Source organism: Benincasa hispida, chromosome 2 (genome assembly GCF_009727055.1).
Source record: "Benincasa hispida cultivar B227 chromosome 2, ASM972705v1, whole genome shotgun sequence".
NCBI classification, from domain to species: Eukaryota; Viridiplantae; Streptophyta; class Magnoliopsida; order Cucurbitales; family Cucurbitaceae; genus Benincasa; species Benincasa hispida.
This window is the reverse complement of record NC_052350.1, coordinates 46,911,829-46,933,245: the sequence shown is the minus strand read 5'-3', so window position 1 is coordinate 46,933,245 and position 21,417 is coordinate 46,911,829. Positions and strand designations below refer to the sequence as shown.

Here is a 21,417-nt window from a genome sequence, read left to right as displayed (position 1 = left end):
CTTTTAAGTAAAGTACAAAAAAAATTCTAGAAATAATAAGAAGAGACATGACAATTTTTATATCACAAGTCTTCCACTTATAAACCTAAACATGATGTTTTAGAATGAATCTTGAACAATTCTCAAAAGATATCAAGATAGACATATGTATTGAGTCACTTAAAAAGTTCCATCACAAACATTTTGACAATCAAAACATGGTTTAGAAGGTACGATATTCTGCTTAAAAAAAAAAGTAGGTACAATATTTTAGTTTAATAGATACGATATTTATTACATTTGTAAATAGAGGTATTAGCTTTGTATACGATATTTCTACTATATTTATTTCCATCCTCATTAATTAACTAGATCTAAAAGGAAAAACCGCAAATATTTTGGTCCTACATTCCTGTTAGTGCCATAGACCTAAAATTTACATCCATAACATTGCATCATCCTGAGAAAAGCATGATCCAAACAACAGAGATAGGAAGTTCAATAATGGAATTATCTATATTAAGAGATAAAATATCAAATTCAATGCATAAACTTCATGGTTTTCGAGAAGTTGAGGAAGTATGACAACCAAGTTAAACAAAATTGATGTCAGCATCTCTTTTGTCAACAAAAAGAAGAGTATCCCCAAACCTTTATTTTGATCAAATCAATGTCCCCCCACTGATTCCTGAACCAAGATCAATCCAAAATTTTCAATGGGATTTTAGACTCTTTTAACAATCCTATAATCCAATTGCAACCCAAAATTAATGGCCACAATTTAGTTCCTCAACTCTACTGATTAAAAAAAAAAAAAAAAAAGAATAATAATAATAATAAGTCTGACTTTTACGGGCGCGGTTTCTGTCAAGATGAAGAACCACAACATAAACCCTGAAGAGGGCCAAAAAAAAATGTTCCTTAAGATTGTCAGTCCAAACCTCAAAGTCCAATGGACTTCTCGAACTTTTGAACTTGGTTGAGGAAAATCCACGTCATCTGCATTGCCATATAACCAAATTTTAGAAGTAGATTATGAGTAAATAATCATCAATAGCTTATATTGCAGTATAGATGGGAGACTCATCAAACAATCCTCCCTAACAAACCCCCCCTTCCATATCAGGTCAACTCTTTGTTTCATGCTCATGACCCACCCCCACTCATCACCAATCTTTGACGAGATCCATTCTTCTTCTTTTTTGAGAAGAATATCTTTTTAGTTCGTAGATTTTGGATCTAGTTTTCATTTGGTTCCTAATTTCAAAATGTTACAGATTTAGTCCTTCAGTTTTGAATTTGGTTTCAATTTAATCCTCTTTTTTTTTTATAAAAACAACGGGTTTCATTGAGGAAAAAACGAATGAATACAGAGCAAACAATAAAACAAGCCCACAAAAACCCCACTAAAGAAAGGGTTTCCAACTAGGTAAGATATTGCCTAGAGGGTAATTACAATTTTATCTTTGAGATTTGAGTTTTGTTTCAATTTGGTCCCTAAGCTTCAAGATTTACACTTAATCTCGATTTTTCACTAAATACTCAATTTTCATTTTCAGTGTTATGTCTATTAATTATTTTAAAATAATTAAAATTAATATTCACTATTTTTCATCAATATTAAAATTTCATTTTATAATAATTTAAAATTAAATAATGGACGTTAACACCAATGACTAAAAAGTGAGTATCTAATGAAAAATCAACATATTAAAAGTATAAATCTCGAAAGCTATGAACTGGACTAAACTAAAATTAAATTCAAAACTTAAGGATTATATGTGTAACATTTTGAAATTTAGGGACCAAATTTTCTCAAAAAGGCTTTTTTTTTTTTTAATGCTCGTGACTCATCCCCCTGATCTTGGATAAGATCCACACTTGGTTTTGTGCTGATGTCCTACTCCACTAATCTTGTAGAGGCTTCACCTACCTGAAGGCTAGAGTCTAGACGAGACGACGACAAAAATAGAGAATAGGGTGGCAGGAGGTTAGAAGAGATCGTACCATGACGTGTGGAGCAATCCTAATGCAGTAAACAGGGAAGCCAGTGTAAAATTTGAACGGCCCGCCAGATTTTAAGGTCTTCATGGCACAATCCATTGAGCCAGAGTAAGGAAGCTTCCCCTCTGCATCAGGCTGCATTTTTTGGATCTGTGTCTTCACATAATCAAATGGCAAACTGCAAGCTGAAGCAAAGAATCCTGAAACAGCACTTGCACCTGAGAGGAGCAAGAAAGAAAGAGAAACGTGTCAATTAACACAGAAACAAACTTTCAAGAAGTAAACAGTTCTTGCCAACAGTTTCTGCAGAACTTTTTAACTTGCAAATTTCCCATTGGTGATCTGATGCAGGTTCAGGCAGAGGGACAAATTTCCAATTTTGAAATACAGAATAGAGATGGAAAATGCATGGAGATGAATAACAAAAGAAGAAGATGTAAGATTCTGAGTTAGGAATATTAGTATGGTATTAGTACGGGCACAAGGGTAATTAGTTTGGGAGTCTGTTATTGTATTTGGTTGTAAATAGATGGAGGGGTTGAGGGAAAGCAAGCAATTGTCGAGTAATTTAGGACTTAGGTTGACAAACTCAAGACGGGAAGTTCCAAGTACCTTATATTTGGTTTTTATCTTGTAGCTGTTACCTTTATGTTTCAACATATTCTAGTTCTTCATTCTTGTTAGGTGGTATCCTAACAAAATATGGCCTACAGTAAAAATTATCAGGACAACTTGCAAAGAACTTCAATCATGAAACGTGCAAAGAAGCTCACCTAGAACTGTTGTAGCTTCACTGAAACCAAGGTTATCCTTGAAAAACTCAACACTTTGATCATAGGAAGCAAGCATGCCCATATTCAATGCCATTGCTCTCACTACTGTTGGCCCAGCACCTTTCCAGAGAGCCAAAACACCCTCATCTCCAACAATACGATATAGTGCATGGAATGCATTTTTGTAGTTTCGGCGTTGTGCCACTGGGAGGGTAGCATCAGCCTGCATTCGGATAAGCGCCAAATCTGCTGGACTGCCAAAAGATGCTCCAATTGCACCAGCTGTTAACCCACACAAAGCCTTTTGATAAAGAGGAAGAGGCTTGCCATCATTAGCTTCAATTGCTTTGTTTGTCAAAATCCTGCCGAACGGAACAAATTGAACATCCATTAAACAATTAATAAGTTATCAAACATATTGATCAGAAGATGACAGAAACTGAAAAACTAGAGACTAATCACATTGAAAAATCAATCAAATATTAATTAGAACAGAACCAAGACTTCCATGGAGTACAACAATGGAACAAGGAATCTGGATGCAATGATATCAAAATTGAAAGAATCCTTCTGTAAGTTGAACAATCTTCTAGCTTCTACAAAAATATAGATATATAATGCTAAGTAAATATAAGTGCTCATCTTTCTATCAATGAGTCATCTGGATAATAGTATATTTGATCTAAATGTTGACATTTCAATTTGGGCAAGTTTCTCTTGACAACTTTCTTTTATAAAAGAATAGTTTTTTGCTTTTAGTAAAGATAACAAAGTTATCATAAACATCTTCCCCATTCCAGACCTCAAAATATAAGAAAACACAATAAAACCAAAACATCTACATGTCAAATGCTTACAGCGAGATAATGACGAAACAATCAGGACTCAGTACAATTCATTACCACAGAAAACTTCTTTTAAAAAAAGAAAATGAAATTCAGCATAACACTCACTTGAATGATCCAAGTCGTGCAGTGGTATAGGTAGCTTGTCTAAGAAGCCCAGCAGAGAGACCCTGTTTGACATTATGCACGTCAGAATTTTTTTTTGCGAATAATATAAATAAACATGCAACTAACACAATAAAAGTAAACACACACACACACACACTGCCACAATAAAAATAAACACACACACACACGGAGAGATAAGAAGAACTAATTTGCCCTAAACATTGCCAAGGATACAAGCAGAAATTATCAGACTTTTATTTTTCCTCTTAGTTTAGTAAGTGCCTCGTAGAAGGCAGTCAAGCACATGCAAAGCGCACATACAAGCAAGCGAGACAATAAATCTTCAGCTGATTTAGAAATTGCCCGACCCCTAACCATCAAACAAACCCAATTAAAAGTTCTTTAGATTACAAAGCACAAGATATATGATGCAAAAAACAAGCACTTATACCTTACATACATCCATGATGCAAAAAACAAGCACTTATATCTTATATATATCCATGAGTGTTAACCTAGCTAAGTTTCAACATTTAGTTGCAAAAACATCATATGATTGGAATGTAGGATGAGGGAAAGAAATAAACTGGTAACTCGAACCAATGTCGATTCACCATTTACAATTGATACAGTTACAAATCGAGTAGGTAAGGCCATTTCCAAGCCAGCAAATCTTTCCTGACTTCTTAAAGGTCTCAAAACAACAAGATCTTATAACCAAAACAACAAGAAAGTTATCTCCAAGCCAGTAATTTACAATGTACCACACCAGATCAACAGTAAAATTCAAATTATCACAGACTTCAACTGGATCCTTAAAACCCACCTTGTAGAAAGCACCAACTCCCTCCGCCTTAAGCATGTTCTTGGTTACCTCGCCTGCCGAGCCCTGACCCAACTGAATTCTCACCTGAACCAAATCAAAAAGACAATATCAAACCAACAAAAACATACCCATCAACGCATAAGGACCGTACAAAAACAGCCAAAATACGGAGAGAAATCAGAAAAGACCCCCAAAACCCCTAGATCTAAATTCCATCCCCAACTCATTGAAAAATCAAAATCTCAGCACACAACGTGAATTACAACCAATAATTAACAAAACCCTGATCGATCACGATCCTTTTACAGATGTAACAGGCAAATCTGAAGATTTGTTGTACCTTGACCATATCGATGGGCTGAATGACGCAAGTCGCGAGCATACCAGAGACCCCTCCATTAACAAAGGGCTTGACAGTGGGCCAAACACCAACAGATTTAGCCTTCTTCTCGTCTCCCATTTGCTGAAATAAAAAGTTAAGAATGAAACCTCAAATGGGGGAGAGAAGAAGAAATTAAAAAAAAGGGTATCTGGGTTTGAAAGATGCGGTGGTTTAGAGCAAAGGAGAACGAAGAACAACAAGAAAAAAGGGGAGAAACGAGGTTTTATATGGGAATGTGTTACAAAAAACCCTTTTCTTTCTTGGCTTATCTCTCTCTCTCTCTCTCTCTCTCTCTCAGCGGCAATTGGCAACTGGCCAACTATTAATTTAATTTAAAGCTGTTGATGTTGATTTCAATGGCGGACCTCAGATTCCTCGTCGATCAATGAAAATGGCTAATAACCAATTTGCAAAGCTCCAATTTTTGCTGCCCTTTTCCCCCAAAATTGGCTCCTTTTACAGATGTTCTGGTTAAAAATAACCCTAATCAATCCCATTTTGTTTCATAACAAATCACGGCATGTTTGGATTTTGAATTTTATTTTATCTTTTTTAAGCTTAAAAACATTTTTTACTCGGTCTAACGATTTAGTCTTTATATTTTTTAATTTATAATTCAATATTGAACTTTAAAAATAACAGTTTTGATTTTATACTTTAAAATTTATAATAATTTTAATCCCTACGATAGAAACTTTTTATTAAAATTAAGTATACTTATTCTTTATAGTTTTTATATAAAATTGATTTTTTTTAGAAAATTTCATCGAATCATGTTAATATTTTTCACAATGAGCCTTTTTTAATACTTCACAATAGAAATTTAATTGTTACAATTTGTTGAGTACATAAAATAAATTGTTACTTTTATTATAGTTTAACGATCAAAAGTGTTTTTAACCTTTTATTTAATATGATTTTGTAAAGGGATTTGAACATTTGATCTCTTAGTTGATAATATATTAGGTCATTTGTGTTATCCTCATATTGGTGTGATTTTGGTACTTTTTGTACTTTGTGTTTTATGTCGTCTTAATTTATATACTTACAAATATTTAAATTCACTTCATGTTTTCTCAATACATTTTAGAAACACTCTATGTTGTTAGTTTAAGGGTTCGTTTGAATTGTCTTGAGAACAAAATATTTTTCAACAAATCAATTTTTATTTAAAACACTCTTTACAAAAAAAAAAAAAAATGTTGAAAATACTCTTTAAAAGTTATTTTGAGTGATTGTCAAATACTTATTTTTTTTTTCTAATGACTTTTTAAAGTTAAACACTTGAAAGCATTTTAAATACATCTTAAGTTTTGGTGAAAATACATGGACTAAATTTATATAAATAAAAAAAAGTAAAATCACTAAAATGAGATAATACTCAATGTGGCTAAAATAGTTTTTTTTTTTTTTAATTTTTTATTCTCCTTCATTTAACTCTGTTTTTTATTATTTTATTTGATAAGATCTTAAAATGTTGTCTTGCATTCTTTTTTTTTTTTTTTAATGTCTTGCTTTTTTTTTAATAAAATATTTATAACTAGTTAAAAAAGTATGTGGAATTAGACGAGGCATTTCGATGTTGAATTGGTTATTATTCCTCATGTATTTAAGGTGTATATTAATTTTAGTCTGAATATGCAATATAATCATGGCAACAAATATGTGAAAGAGAACAGATTCAATAGTAAATGAAGTGATTTTAGGATTTGATTTGATTGATTAAAGAAAAAATATTGTTCAAAAAAATATTTTTATTTGAATTCTTTTGATTAAAACTGAAATACACTTTGAAAGTATTTCAATAGTGAGCTTGAGGGGTTGTCAAATATTTCATTCTTTTTTTTCTAAAATAACTTATTTTCAAAATTAATACTTGAAAAATTAAATCAAAGCCTCCCTTAAGTTTTTGACCTTTTATTTTTTTAATGATATGTAGGATGAAGGGTCGAATTTTCACTCGAAGTTGATAATAGAAATTCATGTCAGTTAGCTGCATTATATTTTACTTTTAAATGTTTTGACTAGTTTAGATATACGTTCAAAATTTGTATGTTTAAAATTTAATGTTTATTTTGTTTTAACTTTGAATATTTGAAAATTTTATTTGCACTTTTATTTTTAAATAGAAAAATAAGAGAAACTATTACCCAAAATAGCAAAATTTAATATACTTTAATATAAGCCAATGGAAGTTAATAGAGATGGATAGAAGTTTAATCACTATCATCGGTAATAAAAATTTATAGAAGTCTATCATTGATACGATGTGATGACGCTGATAGAAGTCTATCAATATCTATTTGTATTTTTTTTTATTATTTGTATAAATAATTTGACCTTTTTTCTATTTATGAAAATTTATTTCAAAATATTTATTTTATCTCTCATAAAAAATACTTTGTCCTTATTATTGCATTGGCCTTTTATTTTAATTTAAACGAATGGATGTGCATTGATGTAGAACGTGGGTTTTTTTTATATAGTTTATTTTAGAATCCATTGAAAGCTTAATCGATCCAAATCAACCCTCCAATCTAACGTTAACATTTCTTTTTTGTCAAAATTTAATATTATTTTCTATATTACTAAAACTTTTTTTTTTTTTTTTTATTGTTCAAACGAGCATATGCATTAACATCGTCAAGGTACATTTTTTTCACAGTCCAATTGTACTTAAAAATCAAAAAGTTATTTCCTCAAAATTTTTTTTTTTTGGTTTTTTAACTAAAAAAAAAAGTTGTCTAACAAGATTCTAAATCTACATTCTACGTCCAAGGTGTCATAACCATTCAATACTTTTTTATTACATAAGAAAAAAAAATGAGAGAGACGATGTAAGATTCTTTTCTAAGTCGACAAAGCATCGAAAATGTCTAAAATCACTTTGATGGAACTTTCATTATTTTCACTTAAAGAATAGTTAAAATGTGTAAAATATTTAAATTATTAATTTGAAGAAATAAATTAATGCATTTTCAATGGTATTTTTAAATTAAAGACAGCAAATTTAAAACTATTATTTGCTAAACGTCTTGATAAACTTAATAACTTATTTATGTTTTTCTTACATGTGTTTTAATAACTTTTCATCGTTATGAAAAATTTAACAAGACGTTTGATAAATGGAACCAAATGTAAAGATGCAAGGGCAAGAAAAGTATCATCGAAAGTTAACTTGATAAAAAAGCACAGTTAATTTAGTTAAATTATATCAATAATAAATTCGTCAATATCCATCCACACAATGAGGAATATACGATCAATCCTATCGTAGATCCATAAAAATCAGATTGGTCAAGTTGGCAATGCAAAGGACTCGAATAGGTTCTTTGACCCAATCCTTAAAATTCGGGTTGAATTAAGTCTAGGATTATTTGTTTTTTTCTCTCTTTCTTTTTTTTTTCCACATTTTTTATTAACTTAAAATACTTAAATTTGTGTAGAACACATATTAATAACTAAAATTTCATAAAAATCAAAATCCAAGAAAACTTCATACAAACATCTTATATATATATATATATATATATATATAATATTAGAATTTCGGGTTAGATTGGGTCAACCCGAAATTTTAAAAGTGTAATCCGGACTCAATCCAACCCGAAAAAAATATAAAAAATTCAACTCAATCCAACCGAAAATTAAAACTAACCCAACCCGATCCTTATAGTTTGGGTCTAGTAAGCCAATTTATTTAGATTGTCGGGTCATTTGAACACTGCTAATCTATATAAATGACTGAAACAATCTCTTTATAATTCTGTGTTGTGAGCAAGAGAAATAAATAGTAGTAAGGAAAAAAAATCAAAATCCAGAAAACAATATAAAATAAAGTGAGTAATGAACTGAAAAACATAACTCCAAACAAGGGAGAGTAAGATTCTAATTTACATGTATAATGTTAAAAAGAGTGTTTTTAAAAAATAAATAAATAATTAAAAAAAAAAATCTTAAAATTTAGGTCGTTGAAAAACCGAATGATATCATGGAGATGGTAACTTAATAAATACTGAAAGGGTATTTATGTAATTTGACATTAGGGATTTTATTTTTTGGTAATGGCGCGCTTCTCAAGGCCGAAACCGGCGCTTGCTCCAATTTGGAAATCTGTTTCATATATATATATATATATATATATATATATATTAACGAACTTTGATGAAAATAATAATTTGCTTCCTAAATTTTGATATATAACAATTTAGTTTATATATTTTAAATTTTATTATATAATAATTCAACCTTTATATTTTTAAGTTTATAATAATTTAATCGTCATCGAAGAAATTAATATAAAGATGTAACGATATTTCTTATATAAATTGATCGATAGAAACTAATTAAAGACTCGATGTTTCTATAAAATACAAAAACCTACATTATAAAATAATAAAATTAATTTATTTTTGACGAATTTTATTACATTAAGGATTAAATTGTTACGAATTCAAAAGTATAAGAACTAAATTGTCACAAAATTTATAATATAAAAACGAAATTGTTACAAACCAAAATTCAGGAATTAAATTGTTACTTTCAGGAAAATTTAGGGACAAAAATATTTTTTTAAACCTATATATAAAAGACAAACAACAACAACCAAATTAAACATATTTCAATTAAGTATGTATGATAAGCTCGTGATTAGAGTTTCAATTCTCTTTTCTCACATATAGTTAAGAAGAAAAACAACTAATTTGTCTCACAGTCGAGTACATCCATTTTATAATTACTAATTTCACCATGTTTTTAATTATTTAAAAACATTATGAGATAAAAAAAATAAATCAAACCTTGTAATTGATAATCTAATATTTTGTTAATTTTTCATTTTAATTATATAATATTTTGTTATTTTTTCATTTTAATTATCTAATATTTTGTTATTTTTTCATTTTAATTATCTAATATTTTGCATTATTATTGTTTTTTTTCTTTTGCATTTAGTTAATATGAAACATATGTACCACGTGAAAAAAATTTAATAGAAAAATTGTAATATTGTTTTTCAATTTACGAGTTCTAACAAAGTCATTCAATGGTTGTTTGTGTATTGGTCAAAATTAATGTAGATTTATATGCTATTTTTCTTTTGTTAAAATTGACATACATAAAGTTGAATCGAAGTAAATATTACAACACATATTTAAGATTAAAGTACAATTTAATTAAATTGATAGTGTGTGACTTTTTTAGATTCAAAAACAATTTGAATCTTCAATCTCAAAGAATTTTGATCGATTATTTTTTAATTATACTCAATTTGATTGATCAATTTGTTATTTAATGCATATGAACAACAAATTATTCCTACAATGTGAATAAAATGGAAACACATAAAAACATCAAATAATACTAAAAGTGACGTGTATTGTTTTTTATTTTTTTTTTTTATTTTTTTTTATTATTATTATTATTTTTTATTTTTTGACAATCTGGCTTTTTATTTGTTAAGGGTATTATAATATTTTAAAGAGTAATAATTTTGTTGCTCAAACAAATTTAAAAAATGGAAAAAGAATAATAATTTTGTTGGGAGAGGTAAAGCAAGTTTGGATGCTTTATGAAGACGTAACCAACCCTTTATGGTAGGGAAGTTCATGAATAACGTGACTGCGTCCAAGCCAAGCAAACTAACTTAAGAGGGGGTATTCGAGATGATGAGTGAAATAGTAAGGAGTATTACGAAGTGTAGAGAGTTATGAACTCTTGAAGTCCGTAGTGTAAGAAATTGATAAAATATAAAATTGATGTTTTTTAGTAGTGGGATCCACCTACTCTTTGGGTCAAGTAACGAGTGGAGTTCAATACTCCTACCTCCCATCTCCAACTTCATGGCCAAACATACTAAGTCTCATCCAAAACAATTGTTAAAATAATATCGTAGTATATATCTCCATCAAAATTTCAATTTTACAGATATATCATGTTAAACTGAGTCCAGTTCAATGGTATTGATATTTGATCTTTGGCTTTGTAGTTGTGGTACTAAAAAAAATAAAATTATAGATGCATTTTGTAAACATAATTTGATTACGATTCGTGAAAATACCATTTTGGAGTTAACCTAAAAAATATGTATATTTTTATGGATTATTTTATTTTATTGTGTGTGTGTGTTTTTATACCATTTAGTTACATACATACTTTCTAGAATGCTTAACACTCGTTTGAAATGTGAACTTAATAAATAAAAACATATTCCACCATTTTCACTACAACAAAAATCACATTGGCGCATAAAAACATGTTGCTAAAGATAAAAATACGCCATTAAACGTATTAGCAACGCTGAGACACGCATCGTTAAAAATACCACTGTGGTCACATAGTTAGAGGTTTTGTTACAAATTCACCACGCGCCACTAAAAGACAACTTTTATTGATACATACGCATTACTAAGCAACACATTATTTATTGTTATTTCTATTATACAATGATGTTGCAAGTTTGGCGCTGAAAGTTAAGTTTTAGCTGTTGGGGATGTCCTAAAAACTCGCAGTTCGTAATTTGTGTTAAACATTCTATTTATCAATAAAATATTATTGAGTATTTTATTCAATAAAGTTGTTGATATTGCATTCTATTATGAAAATCTAATAAACAAATCTATGGCTATAATATTAATACTTTAACTTTATATAGTGACATAAATAGGATCAAGTTATAGTATATAGCCTAAATGATCTATAAGTATATGGATGAAATTGGGTATCTCATCCTGGTAATACTATTGGATGCGGCTCATTTTGTATTCTGATACAAATGATGTGATCCACGGATAATTCATGTAGAGAAATGTGAGTGGGGACATCCTATGCTATGAGTTTGCATAAGATTGGATCTCGAAATAGTCACTTTTTTTTTATAACGACCGTTTACTGTTAAATTTGACTATTTCATACTAAAATAACCTAGGATAACTTGATCTAATCCTGAGCTAACTATGAACTCATGTTTGTTCGGGATTATACTTTGATCTGCATAGGTGAGAGTAGTCCAAACAACACTACTCAATAAGCCTCCCATTTTGGGGATAAGACCGGATAGATAGCTGAGGACATAGCCTTGCAAGATGGAATTCACTTCTACCCGTCTTAGGATTAACAGATAGGTTGTTCCCTTAAGTGCTAATTTCTAGTCTTGGACGATGGGGCCCCACCCTCTCTTGGTAGAGAGGGACATGATTCATAAGTGGTATTGTGAATCAGTTGTTCGATAGAGGGTTAGTGGGAGCTTAAGGAGCAAGATGCATTTACAGGGGTAAAACGGTAATTTTGACACAATTGTAAATACGAACGATCTGTGAAGGATCGACTTACCAATTATGGTTAAAATGGACAGAAATATACCTATAGTGAGAAGAGTGCAACTATTGAGCTATAGTGATATGTCTTGATAGTTAACTAATAGTGATTAATTCGATTTTAAAGAGTTTAACTAATTAATTACAATTCGTTGGAGCTTATGATCTGTAGGTCTATTAGGTCTCTCTACTAGCTCATAAATTGGTGGATAAAATTAGGGTTATAAATTTGAAACGTTCAAATTCAATTTTTTAGGGTTCCAATTAATTGTATACGATACAATTTAAACGTTTAAGTTTATCGAAAATTGAACGAAATTGGAGAATCAATTAATATTTAAATTATGATTTAAATATTAATATATTAAACTAGCAATAATAATTTAAGTAAAAAGTTTAATTAAAAATTGAATTTAATTTTATTTAAATCAATTATTTTGAATTAATTTAATAAAATTAAAATTTTTAAATAAAATTGTTTATTTAAATAGAAAATCAATTTTACAAAAATTGATTAAATGAGTTAGTGAAATTTTCCAATTTTTGAGAAAAATCCACTAAACTCATATGGGTGATTTATCACCCAATTCCACTTACCTCTTCAATGATAACCCCAAGTAGGAGTTGTCCTACATGCAGGCATTCTCCATGCGTGAAATTGGTCTTTATATTAGACTTTCATGCTAAGATTTGAGAAAGATCCCTGAGTTTTCTAACTGAAAGGCGGCTGGTTTGAAAACCCTCAAAACCCACCAAAGTTCATCCAAAATTCAACTCAATTTGAGTGTCTCCACCACACATTCCTTTTTTAGTTTAGTAGAGAAGATCTTGGTGGTGTCTACTTGAAGATTCAAGCACAAATTCATAGAGATCCAACTGAATTCGTGGAGAGTTCTTCAAAGGTATTGTACAACACGAACCTTCCTATGAACTTTACTTGTGTAGCATATTTAAAACTTAAATTAAGTATAATTAGAGTGCTTATTGATTTTAAATTCTTCCATTGCATGTTATATTACTTCTTCATTAGCAACATATAATTATGTTGCCAAAGGTGGATCAATGATCATTGCAAGTATATTTTGCAACCTAAGTAAGCGTCGGTAAAAGTATTTTGTTAATTAAAAAATAATATTCGATTTAATATATAAACCTATTATCATTTGTACAAAATTGTACTATACCAATATGGGGGTACTGACTAACATCGAAGAAGGCTAACTAACAATGTTTATATAGATATAATAAAAGCAATATGATATTTCTATACACAACTTAACTTTAAAAAAATATAACAATTAACTAATTCACTTCAACAAAATTAATATATTTATTCGTCCCTCCACAAGTTATATTCAACTTACAAAGATAAACGATTAGTAACCATAATAAGTACATGACTCTAAAATTTTAAAATTACTTGTTGACCTTAAATAATTGTCTTTTTGAGCTTCATGAAGTCTCATCGTCAGTTTCACCACACCTAGCTTTTTTTTTCCCTAATGAAGTCACCGGCTTCACCACACCCAACTTAAACTCAAGCGTTTTCCTACGAAAGTATTTCATTCTGTCTTGAATGTTTTCAATATAACTTCACCAGGCTTTTATCTTCTTTAAAAATTAGTAAGCACTCAAGATCAACATAGAAACTAATAATTAATTCTAGAAAGATGAACGCAAACATACAAACACAAATTGATTTAGTCATTCACACAAACACCTATAATCAAACACCCACCTTAATTGAAATGAAACAAAATATTGAAATACATCAAACACCCACCTCTTCTTTCATAGAAACTTTTCTCATTAACAAAATTCTTGCTAACCTCTTCATTCATAGAAAGACCTAAGACCAAGTCATTTTTCAAACAAATTAAACATCAACTAATCATTTACATTAAAAAAAATGAAGATACACGTGTCACATAACATTATCATTGAAACAAAAGAAAAGAATTGAAACTAATCCAATACTTCAAAACACAAGTTAGACTTTTAAGATAAATGTCTTATAAATATTACCTTGTAACTATTATTAACGTTGTCATGAAGTCCAATTTGTGTTAGATGCACCTTCTCCACTTCTCAACCAAAGATAATGACTAAGAACATGAAACCATGAACAACAACTTATCAACAAAACTATTTATAAACCACAACTTCTTTGTATTGGAGACCATCATCAAGACATAAGATCTGAAAACTAAAAAAAAAAATGGAAAATGTAAGCATATGAGATTAAAGAATAGAACATAAACTAAAATCATAAAAACTAAACAAATTTTCCAAAACACAAACAACTAATAGAAGAAACTCAACAATAGGAGGTTTTGAACAAGCAAGAAGCACCGTAAACGATAACTAATCAACCTAAAAACCAAAATTGACAAAAGAAAGAGAAAAGACTAATAACAACTTACATTCTAACATGATTTATCGAACACACAAATAACTAAACAAAGTTATAAAAAAAAATACTTAATCGAACAAACTCAACAAAACAAACTCAACTACTTTATGTTTTGAATGACAGCAGAAAGCAAGAAAAACAATAACTTGTCAACCCAACAAATTATGAATATCAACCATGGGAACAACTCAATGGAAACATCAAACTATAAGAAAAAGGTTATAGTGATAAACAAACTCAATAGAAATCATAAACAACTCAATGGGAACAATTTATCCATCCGAGCAGGAAATCCTATCAAACCAAAATAAAAGACTAATAGCAACCATTTTCATTTGACAAATACCAATTTGCAGTCGTTTGGAGTTATGAAATATTCAAACTCAGCCTCAAGAGTAACATATAAACAATAATTGAATGTAGAAAGAAACAAATATAGCAAAGATGACCTTTTAACAAGTAGAATCTCAAAACAAAAAGATCACAACCAAACCCCAACCAACAATAAACCACGAATAAATTTCAATTCCAGCATGAAAGCTCACTCTGTAATGCTTGGATCTCTTACCCAAAAGTCCCTTGCTCTAAAATTCTAAGCTTTACCAACTATAACTTAACTGATATCGTCCATCAAATGTCTTCAAATCGCTGGAAAACAGTTAAAACCTTCGATAAACCCTGTATCTAACCTTGAAACAACACAAAAGGTTTATTTACAACCAAAATACACCAGAATACCCACCAAAACGACAATGCTGCCTTTAACTGATGCCGGCCGATGACAGAAACAGTGACGACGGTGCGTAGAAAATGATCGAAAGCAACGGTGGAGCAACCCTGTTTGTGGGTAACGTTGTGTGGAAAAACATAGATCTGGAGAGAGAGAGACTTACCCATGACGAATCGGTGACAACACGCGCCGGTTGGCAACTGGAAGCGGCAGTGCGAGTGACTCTTGAAGGGAATTTGAATACCCACAGTGGAAGTAATCGAATGCATCGGTCTCTGGTTTTCGTTTTACAGAACAATAATAATTCAGAGGCGATGAAAATGTAGGATAAACAAAACCTACGCATGCATTTACTGTGCAATTAGAGAGGAGAATGGATTAGGAAAAAATACCCTTGAAGATCTGTATCTCCGCATTTCCTCTCCGTAGCATGAACTTGCTTGATCTCCTCTTGATCTCCCAAACCCGACACCACGAACACAACATCAAGGAAAAATGGACACCACCACGAGGTCTTCTCTGTTATTTTCAGGGACGAGAATAGTGCAGAGTTTGTGGGCTTGCACTTAATTTTGGTGAAAGGAGAATAAGGAGAGATCGAGAGATCATAGAGATCCTAGAGGAAGAAGACGAAGTCGAGAACCACTTTATCACTCTTATGTTTTTCCTGTATCGAGCGGTTGAGAGGGTTGAGGGATTTATAACTCCCTCCTCTTTTAATTTTAAAATTCAAATTCAAACTATTTGAATTTGAATTATAATATATATATATATATGTATGTATATATTAACTAACTTAATATGTATAGATATTAAATTATATGTTATATCATATATAATATATAACTTATGATTTTTATATAAATCACATATAAATTAATATTTGAATCATATTCAAATAACAATCTCTCTCATCAAACTATATAGATTTAATAGGAATCATATTCACATTAATTTAAATATATAGTTTCTACATGAATCATATTAATATAATTAATATTTGAATCATATTCAAATATTTGTTTATCTCACAAATTATATAGATTTAATATGAATCATATTCATATTAATTCTAACATATAGTTTATATGAATCATATTCAAATATTCATTTCTCTTATAAAACAATGTAAATTTAATATTAATCATATACACATTAATTTTAACATATAGTTTATATATGAAACATATTCATATAATTAATATTTGAATCATATTTAAATATTTATTTCTCTCATAAATTTAATATAATGTATCAACGTACATTATACTTTATAATATATCAATATATATTATTTAATTATATCTTATACAATTAATATCCTTTAAATAATTTCAACATTCAAATTAAAACAAAATCAAGTTGATTATCATTAGTCTTTATTGAGCTAACGAGGGGACCTTATGGACCTATTAATTAATTAAACTCTTTAATTAATTTAATCGACCTTCATTAACTGTCGGTCACTTCACTAAAGACCGACAACTACACTCTTCGTACTATAGATATATTTTTGTGTCCATTGGACATAACCAATCAACGACGTGTTGACCCTTCACAAATTGCTCGTAAGTACAACTAGGTCAAAATTATCGTTTTACCCTTAGTAGTTACATCTAACTTCTTAAGTACCATCGATCCCTCTAATGAACAATTAATCATAGTCCAACTATGACTTAATCCCTCTCGAGCTAGGAGAGGGTGAGGCGTCTCATTGTTCATGCCTTGGAATCAGCCCTTAAGGGAGCAATTTATCTACTTACCGTTATAATAGCAATGGTAGGCTTATTGAGTCGGAAAATCTGGCCACTCTCACCCATACAAATCAAAGGACCGTCCTTATAGACAGGAGTTCACAACTCATTCAAGATTAAGGTCAAGTCACCTATGATCATTCTGGTGAAATGTAAGTCTCTTCTAGCAACAGTGTTATAAAGAGAGACTCAATATTTCGTGGTCTGATCTTATACAAACTCTTTGTATAGGATACTCCCGCTCACATGTCTCCACATGAATGATCAGGATTAGATCATTTGTAATACTTTACAACAATTGTAATATTTACAAAGCGGACCGTATCAGTAACATTACCAGGATAAGGCACTTAACCTCATCCATATACTACAGATAGAGATGTCCAATTTCTCCCATAGGGATGGGCCCCGCAGGGATTCCCCGATTAGGCGGGGAATGAGGGAGGGAGTGGGGGAAAAAATTTCCCGTGAGCTAAACGGGGTCCCGGTCCCCTGCCCCCACCCTGTTTCCCCGTCCCCACCTTGATTAAGCTTTTACATATTTTTTAGTATAGTTATTTAATGTTATGTTATTATTATTTTTTATATAAATATTACATTTAAATTTCAATATTGATTATTTATTGGGAAAGATAATGAATATGTTTAAATTTAGATTATATATGTGAATAATTTGATTTTATATTTATTTTCTTTCTACTAAAAAAATTAAATTAGCTTTTTTTTAGTCCAAAATTTGAGTAATTTATCTTTAAATTCAAACTGTCATATAAAACTAACCATAATAAATAATTTAGTGATAAAGTTAATTATTTGATTAAAATTTGCTCACATTAATGATACTTTTTTTTTTTTTAAAAAAAAAAGGTAACGAGAAGAAATTCCCCGTGGGGAACCCATCCTCACGAATTCCCCACCGGGAATCCCCGCTCTCTAATCCCTGTGGCAAATTTCACGGGAATGGGGAATGAAATGGGGAACTGGGACGGGGATAGGGAATGGATCCCCGGCCCCGCCCCGCCCCGCCCACACCCCGCCCCGTGGACATCTCTAACTACAGACCATTTAGGTTATCACTTAAACATGATCCATCTGTATGTCTCTACATACATGTTTTAGTTACATTAGATAACCTTGGATCTTAGTTTAATGGATTATTGCACAAGTTACATAAAAATTAATCAACCATTGATTCAACTAACATATAACTACAAGGTTTTAGGGCATATATCCCAACATCTCTCATTTGCACTAAAGTCGGGGATATGTAAGCCGATGATACATGTATCCAAGGCATATTCTATACTCTACATGCTCTCCCACTTACCCTAGTGCACTAGAGACATGTTTCGTAGTCCTAGACAGTCCAGGAGATCCTCTCACACTTTAGCCTATAGAATCCTTTTATATTATACAAACAGTTATGTCAACAAGAACCATCTATTCACCAACAAGATGTTACTCACATTTTGTGTTATTTCTACAACTTGGTGCTTACATATGTCCTCAGACTCAGTCCTTACACCACATTATCTCATAAAGTGGATGGACTAAGTTATATCCGAAACAACTTTCAAATATATAATGACATACTTGACTCATGCAAATTAATGCTTCACAAGCAAAATATTGTCTTTTGTCCAAGCTACACCAACTAGAATAAAACACATATTTCTGTAAATCCAACATGAAATAGTGTATCTTGCAAAAGATCAAACCTTAAACTTTATACACCAATGTCTCATTATTTGTAAGTTTTAATTTTCAAAACTCAATGGTCATACCATCGACTTCATTGATTTAACTAACCAATTATATATTAAATGTTAATGAAGTCTTATATAAGATTTACATCCCCTCGACATTTCAGTTGTCTTAGGAAACCATTCCCTTAGATATGTCAACTTCATTGTAGAACAGTACATTACCATTCCATCAGAAATAATTGCATCGAACAGTAAACAACTACTTTGTAAATGTAAGATGCATGAGACAAATTAAACATTATGTCCTAAACATCTGTATGTGGACTTTTAATATACAAAAATACTTCAAATCAACTATTTGAAATTGGTCAAATAGTCAAACTTTTCATATTGATTTTGACTCCATTTATAATGAGCAAATATCAATATAAATAGAAAAATATCCACCTTTCATTTTCTTGTCTGTGCAAGAATATCATCATCGTTCAAAGTCATTGGTTATGATATTATATCAAACCCTTATTCTCAAAGATCCCAATTATGAAATTGATTTCTCAAATGAATATCACAATTTTGCAAACATTTTGTAATTCAATCTTTGAAAATTTTCTTGAAATTGGGTAGATGCATTGAACTCCTTTTCATAAAAAAAGTTATTCATTTTTACACATCCCATATACAACAATGAATCAAAAAATGCATAAAGACTATGTTGTAGAAACTAGTTAGAAAACTGACTCACAGTCCATTTCCACCCAATATTTCTAGTGTTGGTTTTCACCTAATGCCAAGAGTCTTACTTTGAAGATCTCTATCTCCAAGTACTACACTTTGAAGTCCCTTTTATAAATCTATTCATATCCTTTGTGGTTTCCCTCATCGATGATAATCTACAAAAAAAACTGAGATTAAGTATACTACTTTATCTCAAATTTATGACTTTAACAAAAAAATTCTCTTTGTTAACTTACTCCAAGTCTTGTCATCCAACATGACAGCTTTGACTTCCGATAAGTCACAACTAAGGTAGAGTCATTGCATAGCTCTCCCACTACTGAAAGGTTTATAAGTTTTCATATTGTCATCTTATATGACAATGAAGACTTCAAGTAAGCCTTTATACAGGTTGAGTTATCTCATAACTCTCCCGCTATGATGAAGACTTATCTGTTTGACAATTAGAAATTAAAGTTTAAATGAAAGTACGGTTAACCACACTTGTTAACTATTACATAGTTTTATTTGAAACTAATTCATCAACACAACTTGACCTTTTTATAGGTTGCAACCTTTTACTTTTCAAATGAATCAGTATTTGTCACATAAATACATCATTTTACTTTGGACTATCCAAAAGGCCATTTATTGACTCCTCAAGACTGCCTACATCTAGGCATACTTTTGAACATTTATTTCATTAAGGGTTTGTCGCGAAATTAGTGTCTCAACTTACCCAAAACCTAGAATGTCATAAACAAGTTTTACAACACTTTCATAATCCAACATCATTTTCGCAAATATTTTGGAGGAAATAACGTTCAAAATTTGCAACCTCCATTACATATCTTTACTGGAGTCAGGCATCAATGTAATCTTAAAAGATTAACACTATGTTTAATAAAGTACTTAGAATTTACTAAGTTCAACAAGGCCACATTTCTCCTGCTGCAGCACAATTTCTTCCAAATTGTACTTAATGCTCGAAGTTGAGATCTCATCTCATCTCTATCAATTAGGCTTAGTACAATAAATATCCTAACTAATCATTATGATCAGATCATAATGTCACTATACGATTACCTAAATGACTTAAACTTTAGTATGATTTCTTTTGAACATTTCAAAGAAATTAAGACTTAAGCTGCATTAGAATAAGATACATTTAATCATAAATATTCATCAATCATATTAATGACTTATTTATGAAGTCGGACTTATGCTTTCAATCACAAGACCACCTAGATTAAAGAAAATTCAACATTGGTCAACTAACTTTATCTAATAAGATTTTAATGACACACCTACATGAAAAGCAAAACTTTTGACAAGTAATTATAATTTAACTCTAACTGTTAGATAATTACCTATAACTGTCATTTAAAAGCCAAACACATGTATCCTATTTAGAAGAATATAATCTTTCTTTCTTTCATGGATTAGAAAAACCTTACACTTTCTTAGTTTAGTATGCAAATTATGGTTGGCAACGGGGCCGGGGCAGGGTGGGAGAAGGTCCTCCGTCCCCGGCGCCGTGGGGGAAATTTCCCCCCATCCCTGCCCCGTCCCCACCATTTGAAGGCGGGGATGGGGGCGAGGATTTCCCATTTTTTTCTTTCAAGTTTTTAAGTTTGGGCTTGACTTTTGGGCTTAAATTTAGAATTTATATATTCAATATTGGGCTTACAACACTATAAGTCTATAGTATATATTATAAACATATATATAAATAAGTTATTTTATATATTATAAATATATATTTATAAAATATTAAAAATATAACTATATAAAATCGGGGTCGGGGTAGGGATACATCCCCGCCCCGTCCTCGGATGGGGCCCCAAAAAAATTCTCCGGTTTGACCCCA

General features: G+C 30.5%; 2 protein-coding genes across 4 annotated transcripts; both read right to left on the bottom strand.

Moving 5' to 3' along the window:
• Positions 1-498: 498 nt before the first annotated feature.
• LOC120072238 (mitochondrial dicarboxylate/tricarboxylate transporter DTC) lies at positions 499-4,995 on the bottom strand. The gene is made up of 6 exons (XM_039024653.1): positions 4,876-4,995; positions 4,536-4,619; positions 3,710-3,771; positions 2,757-3,118; positions 1,987-2,201; positions 499-978 (listed from the first exon to the last, which is right to left on the bottom strand). The coding sequence occupies exons 1-6, from the start codon at positions 4,993-4,995 to the stop codon at positions 922-924; spliced, it is 900 nt and encodes a 299-aa protein (XP_038880581.1). The 3' UTR covers positions 499-921.
• An 8,579-nt stretch (positions 4,996-13,574) lies between these two features.
• LOC120071751 lies at positions 13,575-16,028 on the bottom strand. 3 transcript variants are annotated; one of them, XM_039024127.1, is made up of 4 exons: positions 15,766-16,028; positions 15,386-15,648; positions 15,262-15,291; positions 13,575-14,429 (listed from the first exon to the last, which is right to left on the bottom strand). In XM_039024127.1, the coding sequence occupies exons 1-4, from the start codon at positions 15,787-15,789 to the stop codon at positions 14,336-14,338; spliced, it is 411 nt and encodes a 136-aa protein (XP_038880055.1). In that variant the 5' UTR covers positions 15,790-16,028; the 3' UTR covers positions 13,575-14,335. The 3 variants fall into 3 exon arrangements, 1 of the variants encoding a protein (XP_038880055.1); XR_005480331.1 differs by having other exon boundaries at positions 15,189-15,648; XR_005480332.1 differs by lacking the exon at positions 13,575-14,429 and having other exon boundaries at positions 15,080-15,332.
• Positions 16,029-21,417: the final 5,389 nt, after the last annotated feature.

Excerpts from the sequence above, each read along its gene's own strand:
- LOC120072238 (XM_039024653.1), bottom strand. The coding sequence starts at position 4,995 with ATGGGAGACGAGAAGAAGGCTAAATCTGTTGGTGTTTGGCCCACTGTC. Across the intron at positions 4,620-4,875 it reads AGCCCATCGATATGGTCAAG|GTGAGAATTCAGTTGGGTCA; the intron begins GTACAACAAATC and ends GATTTGGTTCAG. Across the intron at positions 3,772-4,535 it reads GAGTTGGTGCTTTCTACAAG|GGTCTCTCTGCTGGGCTTCT; the intron begins GTGGGTTTTAAG and ends AATGTCAAACAG.
- LOC120071751 (XM_039024127.1), bottom strand. The coding sequence starts at position 15,789 with ATGCGGAGATACAGATCTTCAAGG. Across the intron at positions 15,292-15,385 it reads AAGGCAGCATTGTCGTTTTG|CGATTTGAAGACATTTGATG; the intron begins GTGGGTATTCTG and ends ACTGTTTTCCAG. Across the intron at positions 14,430-15,261 it reads ACATTTGATGGACGATATCA|ATCTTATGTCTTGATGATGG; the intron begins GTTAAGTTATAG and ends TTTAGTTTTCAG.